Raw genomic sequence first — 18,435 nt, 5'->3', positions numbered from 1 at the left:
GAAACAAGGATTTCATTGGTCCTGTAATTAGGAGACAAGGATGTCATTGACCCTGTAATTAGGAGACAAGGATGTCATTGATTATGTAATTAGGAGATGATATCATTAACCTGTAATTAGGAGACAAAGTGACATTGACCATTACTGTAATGAGGAGATGGCATGAGGTGATAGACCATGTTATTAGTAATACTATACTCATTATATTAGTATGAGGAGACAATTAATTTGTTGGGTTATTAATGTATACCAGTATATAATCGTTTGGAGGAAGATTTGTTCTGGTTGATTCAAGATAAGTCATTTTTAACTCGTTTTAAAATTCTCTGTGAACGTCTAGTGCTGATTGTTCGAATGTGTAGGCACTTGTTTCCTGATCTTCATAAAATTCCGGAATTCTATACGTCCTGTTGATTTGTATATTATACACTCCACTGTTGACATCATGGCTGACACGTTGGGTGACCGACGAAACCAGGTTTGTATCGATACATTTGATTGATAAACTTCCCAGGTGATTTCAAGAACGTAAACGACTGATGTTTGATATTGTTATGTAAAATTCTGAGAGAGAAATCGCCAATGGAGAGATTTACATGGCGAGTAAATTAGGACCTGAATGTGACAGGTTATCGCAGGAATAATTTTGTCTGAGCAACTAAAACATATAACAAGTATCGCGGATCTTTTTAAATTCTGCTATGTAACAATGGGCTGTAATAAAACATATCTCTTGGTGCTTTCCTTGAAAACTCCTAGTCCTTAATTAGTAAGTGTAGTATTTGCTTTTTAATAATGCAAATATATACCCCCTACTGCTAGTTTTGTAACTACAGTGTGAGTTCCTATAGCTACTCGACTGAGATCCTAGAGGGAATGTTGGGTTGTCCCCTCGACTTAGTCAATAGAGGGAATACATCATCTCAAATGAGGAATATTCTCTGACCTCGGAGAGAATATATATCCTCTCTTGCCATACTCAACTCTTGACACGATGTATCTGTGTAAGGAACGGACCACACATGCCATTTGTTAAGTGTACTGGCTCAGTATCATATTTGATGAATCGGCCAGCCTTAAAGGAATTTCGTCCAACACATTAAGTGTTTTTATCATTAAACTTTTTATACATTCAGAGTTAAATACATAAATCCTCGTCATGATCTAGCTAGCTGTCAGTACTCTAATATATATAGCTCTGACATGTTTTTATGTTCAGTATGCAGTAAAAAAATAGATGGTGCAAAAAAATATATATAGGAACCTTTTTTATGAAATTTGCAATAACCTAGACACTGTAATTGACAAGTAGGCCTAGTTGATTAATGTAAGTTGAATCTTATCTCTGTTTGACAGGGGACTGCCTCTCAGTCAGCTGTGATCGATTTGGATGATGTTGAGGAGATGCAAGACAGGGATGATTCATCAGACTATGACAGTAGTTTCTCAGGTAAATGCAAGATATAGTCTGGAAGGCATTCTGATCAACCAGAGTTAGGGGGCCACGATAGCTCAGTCGGTTAGATCGCCACCCACGCAATCTCAGGTGAAGATGCGAAGTACACAGTTCAATGCTCACTTTCATGTGTACATGTCGGTTTGTGTTTCTTGAGAAGCTGAGAAATGGGCCGGTCTGTGTGGTCGTGGTTATGTCCTTGGGCAATACACTCTACCCTAATTTATCTGGATAGCATGTAATAGGTCTCTCGTATGTTGTTCAGTGAGGTAGTCACCAACTACTACAAGGATACCCCTGCATAAAATAACCCTGGCTGTTCACAGGTTTAAAAACCCAGGAAACAAATAAACTAATTATATAACCTGAGTAAGTTCTCTTGGTTTCACTCCAGATAAGCTTAACAGCTGATTGGGTCCTAGAATATCTAGAAGGGGTATCATAACTATTATAATATGCTTGTAGGGGTAAGTAATTTGGATGCACTAAAGCAAAAAAGGGATTCCCTTTCAATTTCAATATTTTAAAGTCTAGCAGTGCATTGCAGAATAGCTTTATCGGAGGAGTGGGAATGCAAGAAAATCTAATGGTGTAGCATTTGAAGATTTCACAAAAAATTACTAATGCTTTTTACATCTTTTTTCTTATTTCATTATATGTAGACTCAGATAGAGGAAACAGGCAGAAGGGAATGGGAGATGACATCCGACAAAGATTGGGCGAAAATGTTGCTGCGATGGTAAGATCACAAAATTGAGTTTTCTTACAAATTTGTATTGAAATATGTCTGCTTTGAGTCTTGATTATAAAATGAAAATCTAGCGGGGTATTTTAATTGTATTGATAACCACATACAGTTATTATAGGGTATTCAGATTATAAATTTGTTAACTATTTGATTGCAAATTGGTTAATTGACAACATTTTTACTGGCTGAGACATAACATAAAGGGTATAGAAAAATAAAACATAGAAGAAAGACAATATATCAAATTAGATGTTAAACCATGTTATGGTAAATAGGTAATGTTTATCTAATTATACTGAAACTTTAAAAGATTTATTTGCTAAAGAGAAAGTGAATCATAGATTTTGACTTGTGTGTATATTAGACAAATTGTGTATTATGAAGAGTTTATTTTAACAGATGTGGCAATCTGGTAAACAGCAGGCCAGTAAGGCGTGGAATCTGTACGGTAATATAGACATACTCCGACCCTACTTCAACGTAGAGCCACACGAAGTGAGATCAAGGTATAATTCATTTAAAACTGATTAATTTCTAACATCAATGATAATATAGCAATGCTCCGACTCTACTAGATCAAGGTATTCTACATCAGAGAGTTCATTTAAAACAAATTAATTTCTAACATCAACAGTAATATAGCAATGCTCCGACTCTACTAGATCAAGGTATTCTACGTCAGAGAGTTCATTTAAAACTGATTAATTTCTAACATCAATAATAATATAGACATGCTCCGACTACTGGATCAAGGTATTCTACATCAGAGAGTTCATTTAAAACTGATTTATTTCTAACATCAACAGTAATATAGACATGCTCCGACTCTACTAGATCTAGGTATTCTACATAGAGAATTCATACTCCTGTGATATGTTACCATGCCTTATATGGTGGTTTTTCCAAGCAGAATGATTGTGTGACCTAATTTTCTTAACACTACAACAGGACAATTCTTTTGGATATTACTAAATCTGGCTATACATTTAAGTAACAGGTTGATTTATATCTAAAGGGTTGTTTCTTTAGAAACCAAATGTATAAGATATCATATACATTGTACTTGTTATGGTCAGGTCTATTCACCTAAGATTAAAAGCAGATTGATTTAAAAAATAAGATAGAATTGATTATCAGTCCATGAAGAAATCCATTTCTATATTGACACACATTGCTAATAATACTAACTTTGTCCTCTGGCTCAGATAATGATATCATTGTTTTCTTGTTTAGGTTGATGTGGTCGTTCATTCCTCTGAAACCTACGTCGCAAAAACAGGTAAAATCATTATGGGGATAAAATTCTTCTAATGTGGATAATTTACATGTTTATTTTGATAACACTTCTCTAGTGTTAATATCTTCTTATTTTGATAACATTTATTTGGTCTTATAATTGGTTGTATGCTTCCTCATTGGAATCACAATGTTCTTCATACATGTACATTTACACTTTTGCCCTCTATATGTATATCTATAAATGACTCCACTTTCATTTACAGAGTTATATATCTGTGTAGTACTTGCCTTTACCTTTATTTATAGAGTTATATATCTGTGTAGTACATGACTTTACCTTTATTTATAGAGAGTTATATATCTGTGTTGTACATGACTTTACCTTTATTTATAGAGAGTTATATATCTGTGTAGTACATGCCTTTACCTCTATTTACAGAGAGTTATATATCTGTGTTGTACATGACTTTACCTATATTTATAGAGAGTTATATATCTGTGTTGTACATGACTTTACCTTTATTTATAGAGAGTTATATATCTGTGTAGTACATGACTTTACCTTTATTTATAGAGAGTTATATATCTGTGTTGTACATGACTTTACCTTTATTTATAGAGAGTTATATATCTGGTTTGTACATGACTTTACCTTTATTTATAGAGAGTTATATATCTGTGTAGTACATGACTTTACCTTTATCTACAGAGAGTTATATATCTGTGTAGTACATGACTTTACCTTTATTTATAGAGAGTTATATATCTGTGTTGTACATGACTTTACCTATATTTATAGAGAGTTATATATCTGTGTTGTACATGACTTTACCTATATTTATAGAGAGTTATATATCTGTGTTGTACATGACTTTACCTATATTTATACAGAGTTATATATCTGTGTTGTACATGACTTTACCTCTATTTATACAGAGTTATATATCTGTGTAGTACATGCCTTTACCTTTATTTATAGAGAGTTATATATCTGTGTAGTACATGACTTTACCTTTATTTACAGAGAGTGTCCCGAGAGTTGTACGGGCCTCTGATGGTCATATTCACTATGATTGCCTTACTGCTATTCCAAATGAAGACAGCGGAGCACCGAGTGGTAGGTATTGAAGGTGGTCACCACGGAAACAAATTACTGGTAGATTGTATAAAGGTGGTCAACACTGAAACAAACGACAGGTAGATTGTATAAAGGTGGTCACCATGGAAACAAACGACAGGTAGATTGTATAAAGGTGGTCAACACTGAAACAAACGACAGGTAGATTGTATAAAGGTGGTCAACACTGAAACAAACGACAGGTAGATTGTATAAAGGTGGTCAACCCTGAAACAAACGACAGGTAGATTGTATAAAGGTGGTCACCACTAAATCAAATTACAGGTAGATTGTATAAAGGTGGTCAACACTGAAACAAATGACAGGTAGATTTTATAAAGGTGGTCAACACTGAAACAAATGACAGGTAGATTTTATAAAGGTGGTCAACACTGAAACAAACGACAGGTAAATTGTATTATGGTGGTCAACACTGAAACAAATGACCGGTAGATTGTATAAAGGTGGTCACCACTGAAACAAACGACAGGTAGATTGTATAAAGGTGGTCACCACGGAAACAAATGACAGGTAGATTGTATAAAGGTGGTCACTACTGAAACAAACAACAGGTAGATTGTATAAAGGTGGTCAACACTGAAACAAATGACCGGTAGATTGTATAAAGGTGGTCAACACGGAAACAAACGACAGGTAGATTGTATAAAGGTGGTCACCACGGAAACAAATGACAGGTAGATTGTATAAAGGTGGTCACCACGGAAACAAACGACAGGTAGATTGTATAAAGGTTACCACGATAAAATCAGTACAAAATCAGAAATTAACATTTACATGTTATTTGCTATACTTGTATGAGAAATTAATAACAATCGCATCAGGACTGAAGGAAAATTTAGTGTATGACTTACATTGTATTCATTAGGGTATTTACATATTTGGAAAGATTTATTAATACATTGGTCCAGAGGTAGTTTTCTTAAATAAAATGATATTGTATCTTTTGACAATATTCTTTCATTCAATAGATTTTTAAAAGCTCTAAGTCTTCCTTTAACCACATTTGCTATGTGTAAACTAAATGACCTTGTTTGACAGGAGGAGGGAACATTGATGGGGACTGCCTTTGGAGTCTGTTTTACCTACTGGTTTGGGGCATCAGCATTCATCTGGTTCCTGTCGTTTGTCTGTAATACTCGTCTCAGTATGTTACAGATCATGTCCATGTTGGTAAGTTACTCTTATTTTGATTGTTTATGATGTCCTGCTGTAAATATAAAATGTCCAAGATAATGACATAATATAATATTTGTTTACATGCCAAAGTTCTTTAATACAGGAACATGATGTGTATAAATTCCTGGGAATCTTTGATTACTCTGTTCTTGATGTGTGTACCTATGTTTGACCTTGATCTACCCCAGTATGATGTGTGTTTGACCTTGATCTTTATGATGACTATTTGACCTCTTCCTTTGCTGTTTGACATTTAGCTATGGTGTGTATTTGATCTTTACATTTGATATTGACCTATGATATTTTTAACTTTACATTTGATGTTTGACCTTGACCTTTTTTTTTACCTTTGCAGGGCTATGGTCTGTTTGGTCACTGCGTAGTCGTCCTGTTGGGTACTATAATTCATACATCACATGACCACATGTTTTTCTATCTTTTATGGGCAATCATTGGTGGAGCTACAACACTTAAAATGGTGTGTACATTTATTGAATTTACCTGTTAATGAGTAAATGATGGGTACATTTATGGAACTTACCTGTTAATGAGTAAATGGTGGGTACATTTATTGAACTTACCTGTTAATGAGTAAATGATGGGTACATTTATCGAACTTACCTGTTAATGAGTAAATTTACTGAATTTACCTGTCAGTGGGGAAATGGTGGGTACATTTACTGAATTTACCAAGACAAATTGTGTGCAATTTTACTCATTAAAAGGGAAGGTACTTATGATACTGACTAGAATGAGGTAAATTGTTGATACCTTTACATATTAAGATATTGAATATTTTTAGTAAAACTAATCATTGGTAGGTAATTTTATTGAATCATTTTTGCATTAAATTTTCGAATGATCTTAAATTGTACATGATTTTGTGTTGGCTTTGAAATGAATGAAGATATATTCATGGCATGCTGTTTTCAATCCAATCCTAAGAATCCTAAGTTTATAAATGTATAAGTACATGTACTGAAAATACACAATTATCAAATTTGTCATTTAAGTAAAACACAGGACCCAATTCTTGTTTTATTATTAAATAAGTAAACTGTTAATAGTAGATTTGATTACTTGAGGTTCTTGTATTTGGTATGGAAAATGGGAAGCATCCAAACATGATTATTTAAGAATGATTCAATCTACCTGTATACACGATTTTCTCTGCCTTATGTTTTATTTTAAGGTTGGTATTATAGTGACAAGAACAAGTGGACAGACACAGAGAATAATTGTCTGTGCTGCCGTGGCTGCCCTACATCTACTATTTCTCCTTTATCTACACTTCGCTTATCATCAAATTGTGGAAGGTAGTTCATCATTTAAACAGTTATAGTATTTACAAAGGTTTGATGATGTTCTAATTTGACACATATTTTTTTTTTTTTTTTTTTTTTTTGCTTTTTGAAAATTTGTATATTATACCATATGTCTTACAAACTAGGAGAACCAAGAAATATTGTACTAATATAGAGCTAGCATTCAGTGATCTGTAACCATATATAGATTACATAGCTGTATGTCTAAAGTCTGGTATAATAGAAGATTTCCATCCTGCACCAGAAATAAATCTAATCGAAAATCACATCTAATTTAAAAATAGGCAGTATTTATATGTAATGTACATAGATATACTGTATAAGCTTTTTCACAGTACATTCATTTTGTTTAACCCCAAAATTTATTTTTAAGCAAAATCACACAATCCTGTCTGATTTTACTACAGAGTTAGAGACTGGTTTTAAATGTTAATTAGGGAGTTATGTTGATGATATTTTAGAAGTTGATATCAATTACAGATTTTTCGTATGTCCTGATGTATATGATACCCAGTAATTAGAATTTGGTATCTATTTCCAGATTTGTCACAGGCGTTTGGAGGTGGAGGAGTTCAGCTCCCTATGAAGGAGATACCAGCCATCATTAAGCCAGGAATGGGGAATGTAGCCACTGTCGGGAAAGGTATACCTATAGTATAGTGGATTGTCTTGAGGTTTGCTAGATTTTTACTTGCATGTGATACACGTGTAGTTTGGCTAAATTTTATTTATTAACCCTCTCCTTTCGTAAAAGATTAATATGTTTACTTTTTAACATACTAATAATATTTTCTTTTTTGTTTTACAAAGTGCAAAAATTGAAGTGAGAAAAAAAAATCTTGTAAAAGATTGATTTGTTAACTGAGGCCTATTGTGTAGTCGTCTATGACCATTTTTATTTTTTAGCCTTTTCAAATTATTATCAATTTTGAACAACTCGTGACTTACTTTCTCCGTAAAAATTAGTAATAAATGCATGAGTGGAGACATTTGAGGTGCATCACACAACTCATTAGACTCAAGTTGGAATTGATACTTAACTCACTATTATTTATTGAAGAATGTGCCTCCCACTCAGCTTATTTGTATTTTTCAGTATTTCTGTAATGATTTACTGCTTAATCTACCTCCTTGAACTTATGTTAGTGTGTGTCTCTCTGTCACTTTGTGCTTCTATTTAATACAGCTAATATAATTATAGTAATTATCTCCCTTCTTTACAGTATGAGTAAGTTGGTGAATTAATGACGAAATATACACCTTGAAATAAAACTAATAAACAAACTCGTGGTTAATAATGATTTCTGCGAAAACTTTTTTCCTTTAAGCTTTTTGTAGAACAAAAAAAAAAAAAAAAAAACTACGACATAAAATATGACATTCACAGTTCTCAAGTCGAGTGTGAAAATAGAGTAGGAGGTTACTTTGGTAATAGATTCCTCTCATAACTGAACATCACAATAATGCAGCTTGGATAAACTGTCTAAACTGGCCCCTGTAAAATATAGAACTATGTATTTAAACACTGGTAGGTGATGATATCACAGGATTTGTCAATGTTTGGTGTTGTTATTGACCTTACCTGGTGTCCTACTAACCAATAAAGCATGGTTTCCTCATCATATTGGTAAATAGATGTAATTTAATCTTTGAACTTAAAAGGATTATTGATTAATTACTTATAATGACACATTTGACACATTATCAATAAGGTACAATGTAGAATATTTTACTGTAGAATATTTTAATCTGCTGTGGGTTGTATATATATGTTTGCATGTAAAACCAGTTGTTATTATGCTCAGTCTTTTATGCATCTATTTCATAGTTCATATCAAAACACACATTAAGTTTACATAAATATAACATAAGATCTAGATCTGTCAACACAGTAGGTAATAGGAACACAATGACACATGTGAGTATAGCTGGTTGTTACAGATCTAGATTTGTCAATAGTAGGAACACACATGTGAGTATAGCTGGTTGTTACAGATCTAGATTTGTCAATAGTAGGAACACACATGTGAGTATAGCTGGTTGTTACAGATCTAGATTTGTCAATAGTAGGAACACACATGTGAGTATAGCTGGTTGTTACAGATCTAGATTTGTCAATAGTAGGGACACACATGTGAGTATAGCTGGTTGTTACAGATCTAGATTTGTCAATAGTAGGAACACACATGTGAGTATAGCTGGTTGTTACAGCATTACAGTACTATTACTGGGTGTCACATTGCAGATGTTGCAAGGGCAGGTTTGGGCATGCCAATGAGTGTGGCTAAACAACTGGTCAATACCGCAGGTCAGCCACAGCATCTTATTAAACATGCTGCAAATCTAACTGGAAAATCGCTACAAGGTTTGAGCTTTTCTCTCTTTTTTTGGTGGGGGTCTCTTTAATGAAGGTATTAAACCATCAATGCTATATCACCTGAAACATACCATTGTAACCTTCTGTGGGATGTTCGGCCTTACATATATAATATTACAATATTTATAGTCCAAAGACTTAGAGTTAAGCTGGATATACAATGTACTTTCTTTTCTTAATTTTAAACTTCAGTTTCAAATTATATTGGGACTTGATCTCATTTAGTAACAGTTAATTCTCACCTACTCTTTTTGTTTTATCAGCATTTTGTGCTAGATTTTGCTTAAACTCTTGTTATAAAGATTCATATATCGACTTATATCTTGCATAATTCCTCTGAAGCTTTTAACATCATTTACAGTATGTCTCCTCTATATCTCTCATTGTCTTATATGTCCCTTGTGACTATATCCGTATATTGTATGTCTCTTCTTTATATATCTGTAACTTGTATGTCTGCCCAGAAGATTTCTGTATCCTGTATCTCTCCCCTGAATATTTCTGTATCCTGTATCTCTCCCCTGAAGATTTCTGTAACTTGTTTGCCTCCCCTGAAGATATCTGTATCCTGTATCTCTCCTCTGAATATTTCTGTATCCTGTATCTCTCCCCTGAATATTTCTGTATCCTGTTAGCCCACCTGAATATTTCTGTATCCTGTATGTCTCCTCTGAAGATTTCTGTAACTTGTTTGCCTCCCCTGAAGATTTCTGTAACTTGTTTGCCTCCCCTGAAGATTTCTGTAACTTGTTTGCTTCCTCTGAATATTTCTGTAACTTGTTTGCCTCCCCTGAAGATTTTTGTATCTTGTATGCCTCCCCTGAAGATTTCTGTATCCTGTTAGCCCACCTGAATATTTCTGTATCCTGTACGTATCTCTCTTCTGAATATTTCTGTAACTTGTATGTCTCCCTTGAGGATTTCTGTACCTTGCTTGTCCCCTTCTAGATATTTAATTAACATGCACCTTGTTCATCCTCTCTGAATATTTCTGTAGCTTTTATTAGGTCACCTGAGACGAAGTCTCAAGTGACCTATTCTAATCACCTTTTGTCCGTCGTGGTCCGTCATGCGTCTGTAAACTATTTACATTTTCGACTTCTTCTCCAAAACCACTAAACCAAATTCAATGAAATTTGGCAGAAAGTTACTATGGCTGAAGGTCAACCAAAATTGTGAATTATATGGTCCCCACCCCCCTGGGGCCTGAGGGGTGGGGCCAAAATGGGTCAAATTGACTAAAACTTCAAAAATCTTCTTCTCTACTCTCAGATATGGTGGAGTCAAACACTCTTCATAGATGGAAGGGTCTTGTGGTGCTTTACCAAAATTGTGAATTTCATGACCCTGGGGTCTCACATTTGCCCCTGGGCAGGGGGTAAACTTTAGTATAGTTTATATAGGGAAATCACATTTTTGACTATTATTTGTTGGATTTGTATTGGAATTCATTCTAACCTGGATAACATTATCAGCATGGGATAACAGTTTGATGGTATGCATATGTTGGCCCTGACTGACCCCCAGGGGCTGATGGGCGGGGCTAAAAAAGGGTCAAATTGACTGAAATTTCAAAAATCTTCTTCACTACTCTCATATTTGGTAGAATCAAAAACTCTCCATAGATGGAAGGGACTTATGGTGCTTTACCAAAATTGTGAATTTCATGACCCTGGGGTCTCATGTTTGCCCCTGGGGAGGGGGTAAACTTTACAATAGTTTATATAGGGAAATCACATTTTTGACTATTATTTGTTGGATTTGTATTGGAACTCATTCTAACCTGGTCAACATTATCAGCATTGGATAACAGTTTGATGGAATGCACATGTTGGCCCTGACTGACCCCCAGGGGCTGATGGGCGGGGCTAAAAAGGGTCAAATTGACTGAAATTTCAAAAATCTTCTTCTCTACTCTCATATTTGGTAGAATCAAAAACTCTCCATAGATGGAAGGGTCTAATGGTGCTTTACCAAAACTGTGAATTTAATAACCCTTTGGTCTCACGTTTGTCCCTGGGGAAGGGGTAAACTTAAGTATAGTTTATATAGGGAAATCACATTTTTGACCGTTATTTGTTGGATTTGTATTGGAACTCATTCTAACCTGGTCAACATTATCAGCATTGGATAACAGTTTGATGGAATGCACATGTTGGCCCTGACTGAACCCCAGGGGCTGAGGGGCGGGGCTAAAAAGGGTCTATTTGACTGAAATTTCAAAAATGTTCTTCTCAATACCTATATAAGATAGAATCAAATACTTTTCATAGAAGGAAGGGTCTCATGGTGTTTTACTTAAATTGTAAATTTCATGACCCTTGGGGTCTCACGTTTGCCCCTGGGGAGGGGGTAAACTTTACTATAGTTTATATAGGGAAATCACATTTTTGACTATTATTTGTTGGATTTGTATTGGAACTCATTCTAAGCTGGTCAACATTATCAGCATGGGATAACAGTTTGATGGTATGCATATGTTGGCCCTGACTGACCCCCAGGGGCTGATGGGCGGGGCTAAAAAGAGTCAAATTGACTGAAATTTCAAAAATCTTCTTCACTACTCTCATATTTGGTAGAATCAAAAACTCTCCATAGATGGAAGGGTCTTAGGGTGCTTTACTAAAACTGTGAATTTAATGACCCTTGGGTCTTACGTTTGCCCCTGGGGAGGGGGTAAACTTTACAATAGTTTTAATATATAGGGAAATCAAATTTTTGACCATTATTTGTTGGATTTGTATTGGAACTCATTCTAACCTGGTCAACATTATCAGCATTGGATAACAGTTTGATGGTATGCATATGTTGGCCCTGACTGAACCCCAGGGGCTGAGGGGCGGGGCTAAAAAGGGTCTAATTGACTGAAATTTCAAAAATCTTCTCAATACCTATATAAAATAGAATCAAATACTATTCATAGAAGGAAGGGTTTCATGGTGTTTTACTTAAATTGTGAATTTCATGACCCTGGGGTCTCACGTTTGCCCCTAGAGAGAGGGTAAACTTTGCTATAGTTAATATAGGGAATTCATATTTTTGACAATCATTTGTTTTATTTCTATTGGAATTCATTCCAACTTTCTTAAAATTATCAGCATGGGATGACAGCTTAATGATATGCACATATTGGCCCTGACTGACCCCAAGGACTGACGGTTGGGGCCAAAAAGGGTCAATTAAATTAACTGAAATATTTCAAATCTCGGGTGACCGTTAAGGCCCTTTGGGCCTCTTGTCTTGTAAGACCTTCGGAAGATTACAATGTCTTATGAGTCTTAATTGTACATTATATGTATACATAAATAATATGGATAGGTTTGTTGGTAATCTATACAGATGTATGTTTTAGCCCACCATCTGATTATACAAATCACCCTAGGTCTGATCCATTGTTGGTCTGTCGTCAATCCTTAGTCATTCATTGGTGGGTGCTTAGATCCCTCTAGAATCTTTTGTTTGTTTATGAACATGATTTGTCAATATATAATGTACATAATTGTATGTACAAAGAAAGCTTGTTTATCTATTCTGTTAATAATTTATATATGTGCATGGTTTCCATTCCCTTCCCTCCCTTTTTTGTCATCTGTACTAACTCACTACCTGTGCATGTATATACATATGTATACAAATATGTAACACTTATATTGTTTTATTTTGATAACGATTATGATAAAGAATTCTTTGAATGAAAATTACAAAATAATGTTTATAAGAAAAATTGTGCATAATCAAACAGTTCAAATATTTGAATAGAAATAAGCATCAAGCTAATCCACACAATTAGCCTACAGCCTTAAATTTGTGGCTTTTGTTTCAGCTGCCCTTTAAAGACAGCCTGAGCAGCTCTAACTGTGATCATTGATGTACATTATCTTTCAATCTACAAACCACTCATTATAAGTACTGGAAACACAGAGGTCAAGACTTGTCAAAGCAAAGAAGGGCTCAAGAGTTGTTATCTATAGAGGCTCAAGAGTTGTCATCAAAAAGGGCTCAAGAGTTGTCATCTAAAAGGGCTCAAGAGTCATCATCAAGAAGGGCTCAAGAGTCATAATCAAGAAGGGCTCAAAAGTTGTCATCAAGAAGGGCTCAAAAGTTGTCATCAAGAAGGGCTCAAGAGTCATCATCAAGAAGGGCTCAGGAGTTGTCACCAAGAGGGCTCAAGAGTCATCATTTAAAGGGGCTCAAGAGTTGTCATCAAGAGGGGCCGTTTCCCTTTGAAATTAAAACTCCCAAATTTTGGGGGAGTTGGCTTTCCACCGAGGCCCCCGGGGCAACACTTGGGTGGGAAACGTTTTTGGGGAGGGCATTTTGTCTTCTCTGAAGATTTCTGTATCTTGTATGCCTCCCATGACAATTTCTGTATCTTGTATCTCTCCTCTGAAGATTTTTGTAACTTGCAATTGTTTGCCTCCCCTGAAGATTTCTGTAACGTGTTTGCCTCCCATGACAATTTCTGTATCTTGTATCTCTCCTCTGAAGATTTTTGTAACTTGTTTGCCTCCCCTGAAGATTTCTGTAACTTGTTTGCCTCCCCTGAAGATTTTTATATCTTGTTTGCCTCCCCTGAAGAATTCTGTAACTTGTTTGCCTCCCCTGAAGATTTCTGTATCTTGTATGCCTCCCCTGAAGATTTCTGTAACTTGTTTGCCTCCCCTGAAGATTTCTGTATCCTGTTAGCCCACCTGAATATTTCTGTATCCTGTACGTATCTCTCTTCTGAATATTTCTGTATCATGCATGTCTCCTCTGAATATTTCTGTATCCTGCATGTCTCCTCTGAAGATTTCTGTATCTTGTTTGCCTCCCCTGAAGATTTCTGTATCTTGTTTGCCTCCCCTGAAGATTTCTGTAACTTGTTTGCCTCCCCTGAAGATTTTTGTATCCTGTACGTATCTCTCTTCTGAATATTTCTGTATCATGCATGTCTCCTCTGAAGATTTTTGTATCTTGTTTGCCTCCCCTGAAGATTTCTGTAACTTGTTTGCCTCCTCTGAAGATTTCTGTAACTTGTTTGCCTCCCCTGAAGATTTCTGTAACTTGTTTGCCTCCCCTGAAGATTTCTGTAACTTGTTTGCCTCCCCTGAAGATTTCTGTAACTTGTTTGCCTCCCCTGAAGATTTCTGTAACTTGTTTGCCTCCCCTGAATATTTCTGTATCCTGTGAGCCCACCTGAATATTTCTGTATCCTGTACGTATCTCTCTTCTGAATATTTCTGTAACTTGTATGTCTCCCTTGAGGATTTCTGTACCTTGCTTGTCCCCTTCTAGATATTTATTAAAATGCACCTTGTTCATCCTCTCTGAATATTTCTGTAGCTTTTATCTTGTACGACCTTCGGAAGATTACAGTGTCTTATGAGTCTTAATTGTACATTATATGTATACATAAATAATATGGATAGATTTGTTGGTAATCTATACAGATGTATGTTTTAGCCCACCATCTGATTATACAAATCACCCTAAGTCTGATCCATTGTTGGTCTGTCGTCAATCCTTGTTATCACTATTTCTTAATAAGTACCAGGTACTTGAAGGATATTTCTCAAGCTTCACATCATGACATGTAGGCTACCCCTAGTTGTGTCTATTGAATTTTGAGTCTGATCAGAAAAAATGAACATGATTTGTCAATATATAATGTACATAATTGTATGTACAAAGAAAGCTTGTTTATCTATTCTGTTAATAATTTATATATGTGCATGGTTTCCATTCCCTTCCCTCCCTTTTTTGTCATCTGTACTAACTCACTACCTGTGCATGTATATATACAAATATGGAACACTGATATTGTTTTATTTTGATAACGATTATGATAAAAAAATCTTTTAATTTAATGAAAATTACCAAATAATGTTTATAAAAAAAATTGTGCATAATCAAACAGTTCAAATATTTGTAATAAAAATAAACATCAAGCTAATCCACACAATTAGCCTACAGCCTTAAATTTGTGGCTTTTGTTTCAGCTGCCCTTTAAATACAGCCTGAGCAGCTCTAACTGTGATCATTGATGTACATTATCTATCAATCTACAAACCACTCATTATAAGTACTGGAAACACAGAGGTCAAGACTTGTCAAAGCAAAGAAGGGCTCAAGAGTTGTTATCTATAGAGGCTCAAGAGTTGTCATCAAAAAGGGCTCAAGAGTCTTCATCAAGAAGGGCTCAAGAGTCCTCATTTAAAGGGGCTCAAGAGTTGTCATCTAAAAGGACTCGAGAGTCATCAACAAGAAGGTCTCAAGAGTCATAATCAAGAAGGGCTCAGGAGTTGTCATCAAGAAGGGCTCAAGAGTCATAATCAAGAAGGGCTCAGGAGTTGTCATCAAGAAGGGCTCAAGAGTCATAATCAAGAAGGGCTCAGGAGTTGTCACCAAGAGGGCTCAAGAGTCATCATCAAGAAGGGCTCAGGAGTTGTCATCAAGAAGGGCTCAAAAGTCCTCATTTAAAGGGGCTCAAGAGTTGTCATCAAGAGGGCTCAAGAGTCATCATGAAGAGTGGCTCCAGACTCAACACTGGTGAAGACTCATCAGAGGAGCTTAAAACTCGTTACAGGAGCTGAAGACTTGTAACTAAAGCTTGACACCTATCTCAGAGTGCATACCACAAGTTGTGTGCATATCTATGCAATAAATAAGAAAAAATTAAAGAGAAAATGGAAACTGTTCTTTTGTAGCGGGTACATTCAATGTGGGATAGTAAGTTTTATGTTTAATTTTTTGTGTTCTCCATTGTACAGTATTTATCATCCAAACTTTACAGAGAACTGTAAATACATTGTATACTTAATTAAAGGCAAAATTTAGTACTCTTAACAAAGCTTAAGTTGCCGAGACTTTAAATATATTTACTCCTAATGAATGCCTTTGTGACATAATTATGAAATGACAAACATCACTTAGTTGTGTATCTAATGGTTGTCATGATTTATAGGTATGCTAACCTGAAGTTAATATCATTTGTGCCAATTTGTGATGCTTTTCTGTTGAGGATTAATACACTTCTATATACATTGCTGTATAAGTCTGTTTTCAGTGTTTATGCCTGCAGGTATAAAGGAATAACCTCATAAGAACCTCAGTCTTGTTTAAGAATAATTTTCATATGTAAAAACCTTGTTTTAAAAATATTACATAAATTAAAATCAAATTTGAAAATATTTTTGGTAAATACCGTAATTTTGTAGATTAGTTGTAAGTCACTGTAAACTGAGACCTTCATTCATCCTGAAATCTTGTATCATGTTTTAACATTTTATCTTTGATGGGAGATTTTACTGAACTGAATCTGGTGTAGATTACTTACTTACGTTATTCACATTTTTATATATATTACGTAAATTGATCATAGTAATTCTTTATTTGTAAAATATATTTTTTGTAAACCTACGTCAATGGGAGATAACTCAACGCATAATTTCAAAAATACAAATATTTATTGAAATTCACATTGCCTATGTTCACAACTTAGTACACATCCACCAAACATACAATATAAGTACATGTACATGCAATTATAAGCATGAATAATTATTAATAAAAGAAAATAGCTAAGCAAGAACTGATTATAAGGTGGCGTGTAGCACGCCACCTAGCGTACACAGATAGCTAAGGTTATCTCCCTTGACTACACTTATTTGAATAAACAGGCAAAATTATAGTAATAATTTGTACAGTGTGGGACATTTTAAAAGGTACATGGTATATTTTTCACACAATATAAATACAAGTGTATTGCTGAATAGTTGTAAAATTTCAGGGGGCTAATTATATTGTGCATTTGTTGCAGTCGCACCTAGATTGCGCATATTTAATTTCACACAGTCAGGCCTTGTGAATATTCTTGAATGAACAATTACACAATAATTTGTTGATACATGCATATTCAATTGGTTTTAATCTCCATCAATATTAAATAAATATACTGCAAAATTAAATCCCCCATGGATATTACCAACTTTTAAAATGTACATGTATACAGTAACATTGCTGTGTGGGACAATTTAGTACCTAATATGTTTATCATGATATGGTCATTTGTCTGGATCATTGCAACTTTATATTTATTGTTATGATGCTGTATTCTCAGGCACATTAAATGTTGCTGTCACAGACGATAGTAAATTGAGATAACATATTGTGCATGATGCTTGTACATGAACCAGATTAAAATACAATGTAATTGTATGCAAAGTACATGTAAATAAAAAAAAATATGAAAACATATGGAATAAATTATTGTTTTGTTTAAAAAACATACTTGATTTTAAACAATTAGCATATCTGATAAGTTGAGTTCTGAACAATGTTGACATATCGTAAAAGTCGAAATAGGTCAAGACCATTGAGCTTTGGGTGAGGGCAAATATCATGAGTATATCTGGCTAGGTGTTGAGGTCCAGTAGAATCACTGTATCCTTGTTATGTATAAAATCTAACATCTGTGATTCTTCTCACCTGGAACACAGGACCGTAGAGCTACTGACTTTAAATTACCTTTTTGTGTTAATAGGGCATAAAACAATACCAAACCAAAACACACAGTTCATACCAACAACGTTTTATGAGATGTGACGAGAATTTTAAATCATCATCTCCAAGCTGTTGATAGATTTAGTGATTTTCCTGTATAATTTGAGTGGCATAAACTTCATACACTTGCTCACATTCATCACCCTTTACTGGGGGTATTTACTAATTAGGGTTCTGAACCCTTTGTATGAAGAGTGATTGTCCATATTACATCCCATCCCTTTAACTCCAGTGGGGAGAGACCTCCAATTTATTTCACAAATTACCCAGGCCAATTAATGTAAATATTCTATACAAGAGGTTTATAGCTTTTAACACTCACCTGGTCGGGAAATTATTGCTCAACACCTAAAACTTAGATTTGAAATTACTATGGTCATTTTTATCCTGCCTGTTCTTTATTTCTGTTTTGATCTCCTTGACGTCCCCTGA

At 34.8% G+C, this 18,435-nt stretch overlaps 1 protein-coding gene across 4 annotated transcripts; it reads left to right on the top strand.

The window, feature by feature from the left end:
- Positions 1-427: 427 nt before the first annotated feature.
- LOC117336025 (protein YIPF3-like) lies at positions 428-17,697 on the top strand. Of its 4 annotated transcripts, none has more exons than XM_033896352.1 (12): positions 428-478; positions 1,357-1,450; positions 2,119-2,195; positions 2,604-2,710; positions 3,438-3,483; positions 4,468-4,560; positions 5,620-5,751; positions 6,113-6,235; positions 6,950-7,073; positions 7,624-7,725; positions 9,328-9,447; positions 15,441-17,697. In XM_033896352.1, the coding sequence occupies exons 1-12, from the start codon at positions 446-448 to the stop codon at positions 15,449-15,451; spliced, it is 1,062 nt and encodes a 353-aa protein (XP_033752243.1). In that variant the 5' UTR covers positions 428-445; the 3' UTR covers positions 15,452-17,697. The 4 variants fall into 4 exon arrangements, with proteins under 4 accessions (XP_033752243.1, XP_033752244.1, XP_033752245.1 ...); XM_033896353.1 differs by lacking the exon at positions 15,441-17,697 and adding an exon at positions 13,283-13,495; XM_033896354.1 differs by lacking the exon at positions 9,328-9,447.
- Positions 17,698-18,435: the final 738 nt, after the last annotated feature.

This window comes from Pecten maximus, chromosome 10, assembly GCF_902652985.1.
Source record: "Pecten maximus chromosome 10, xPecMax1.1, whole genome shotgun sequence".
NCBI classification, from domain to species: Eukaryota; Metazoa; Mollusca; class Bivalvia; order Pectinida; family Pectinidae; genus Pecten; species Pecten maximus.
The sequence above is the reverse complement of the archived record's forward strand: the minus strand, read 5'-3'. Positions and strand labels throughout refer to the sequence as shown.

What these genes read in the sequence shown, in the direction of transcription:
- LOC117336025 (XM_033896352.1), top strand. Translation starts at nt 446, where the DNA reads ATGGCTGACACGTTGGGTGACCGACGAAACCAG. An exon ending in CTATGACAGTAGTTTCTCAG is followed by an intron (nt 1,451 to 2,118) that starts GTAAATGCAAGA and finishes CATTATATGTAG; the next exon opens with ACTCAGATAGAGGAAACAGG. An exon ending in GCGAAAATGTTGCTGCGATG is followed by an intron (nt 2,196 to 2,603) that starts GTAAGATCACAA and finishes TTATTTTAACAG; the next exon opens with ATGTGGCAATCTGGTAAACA.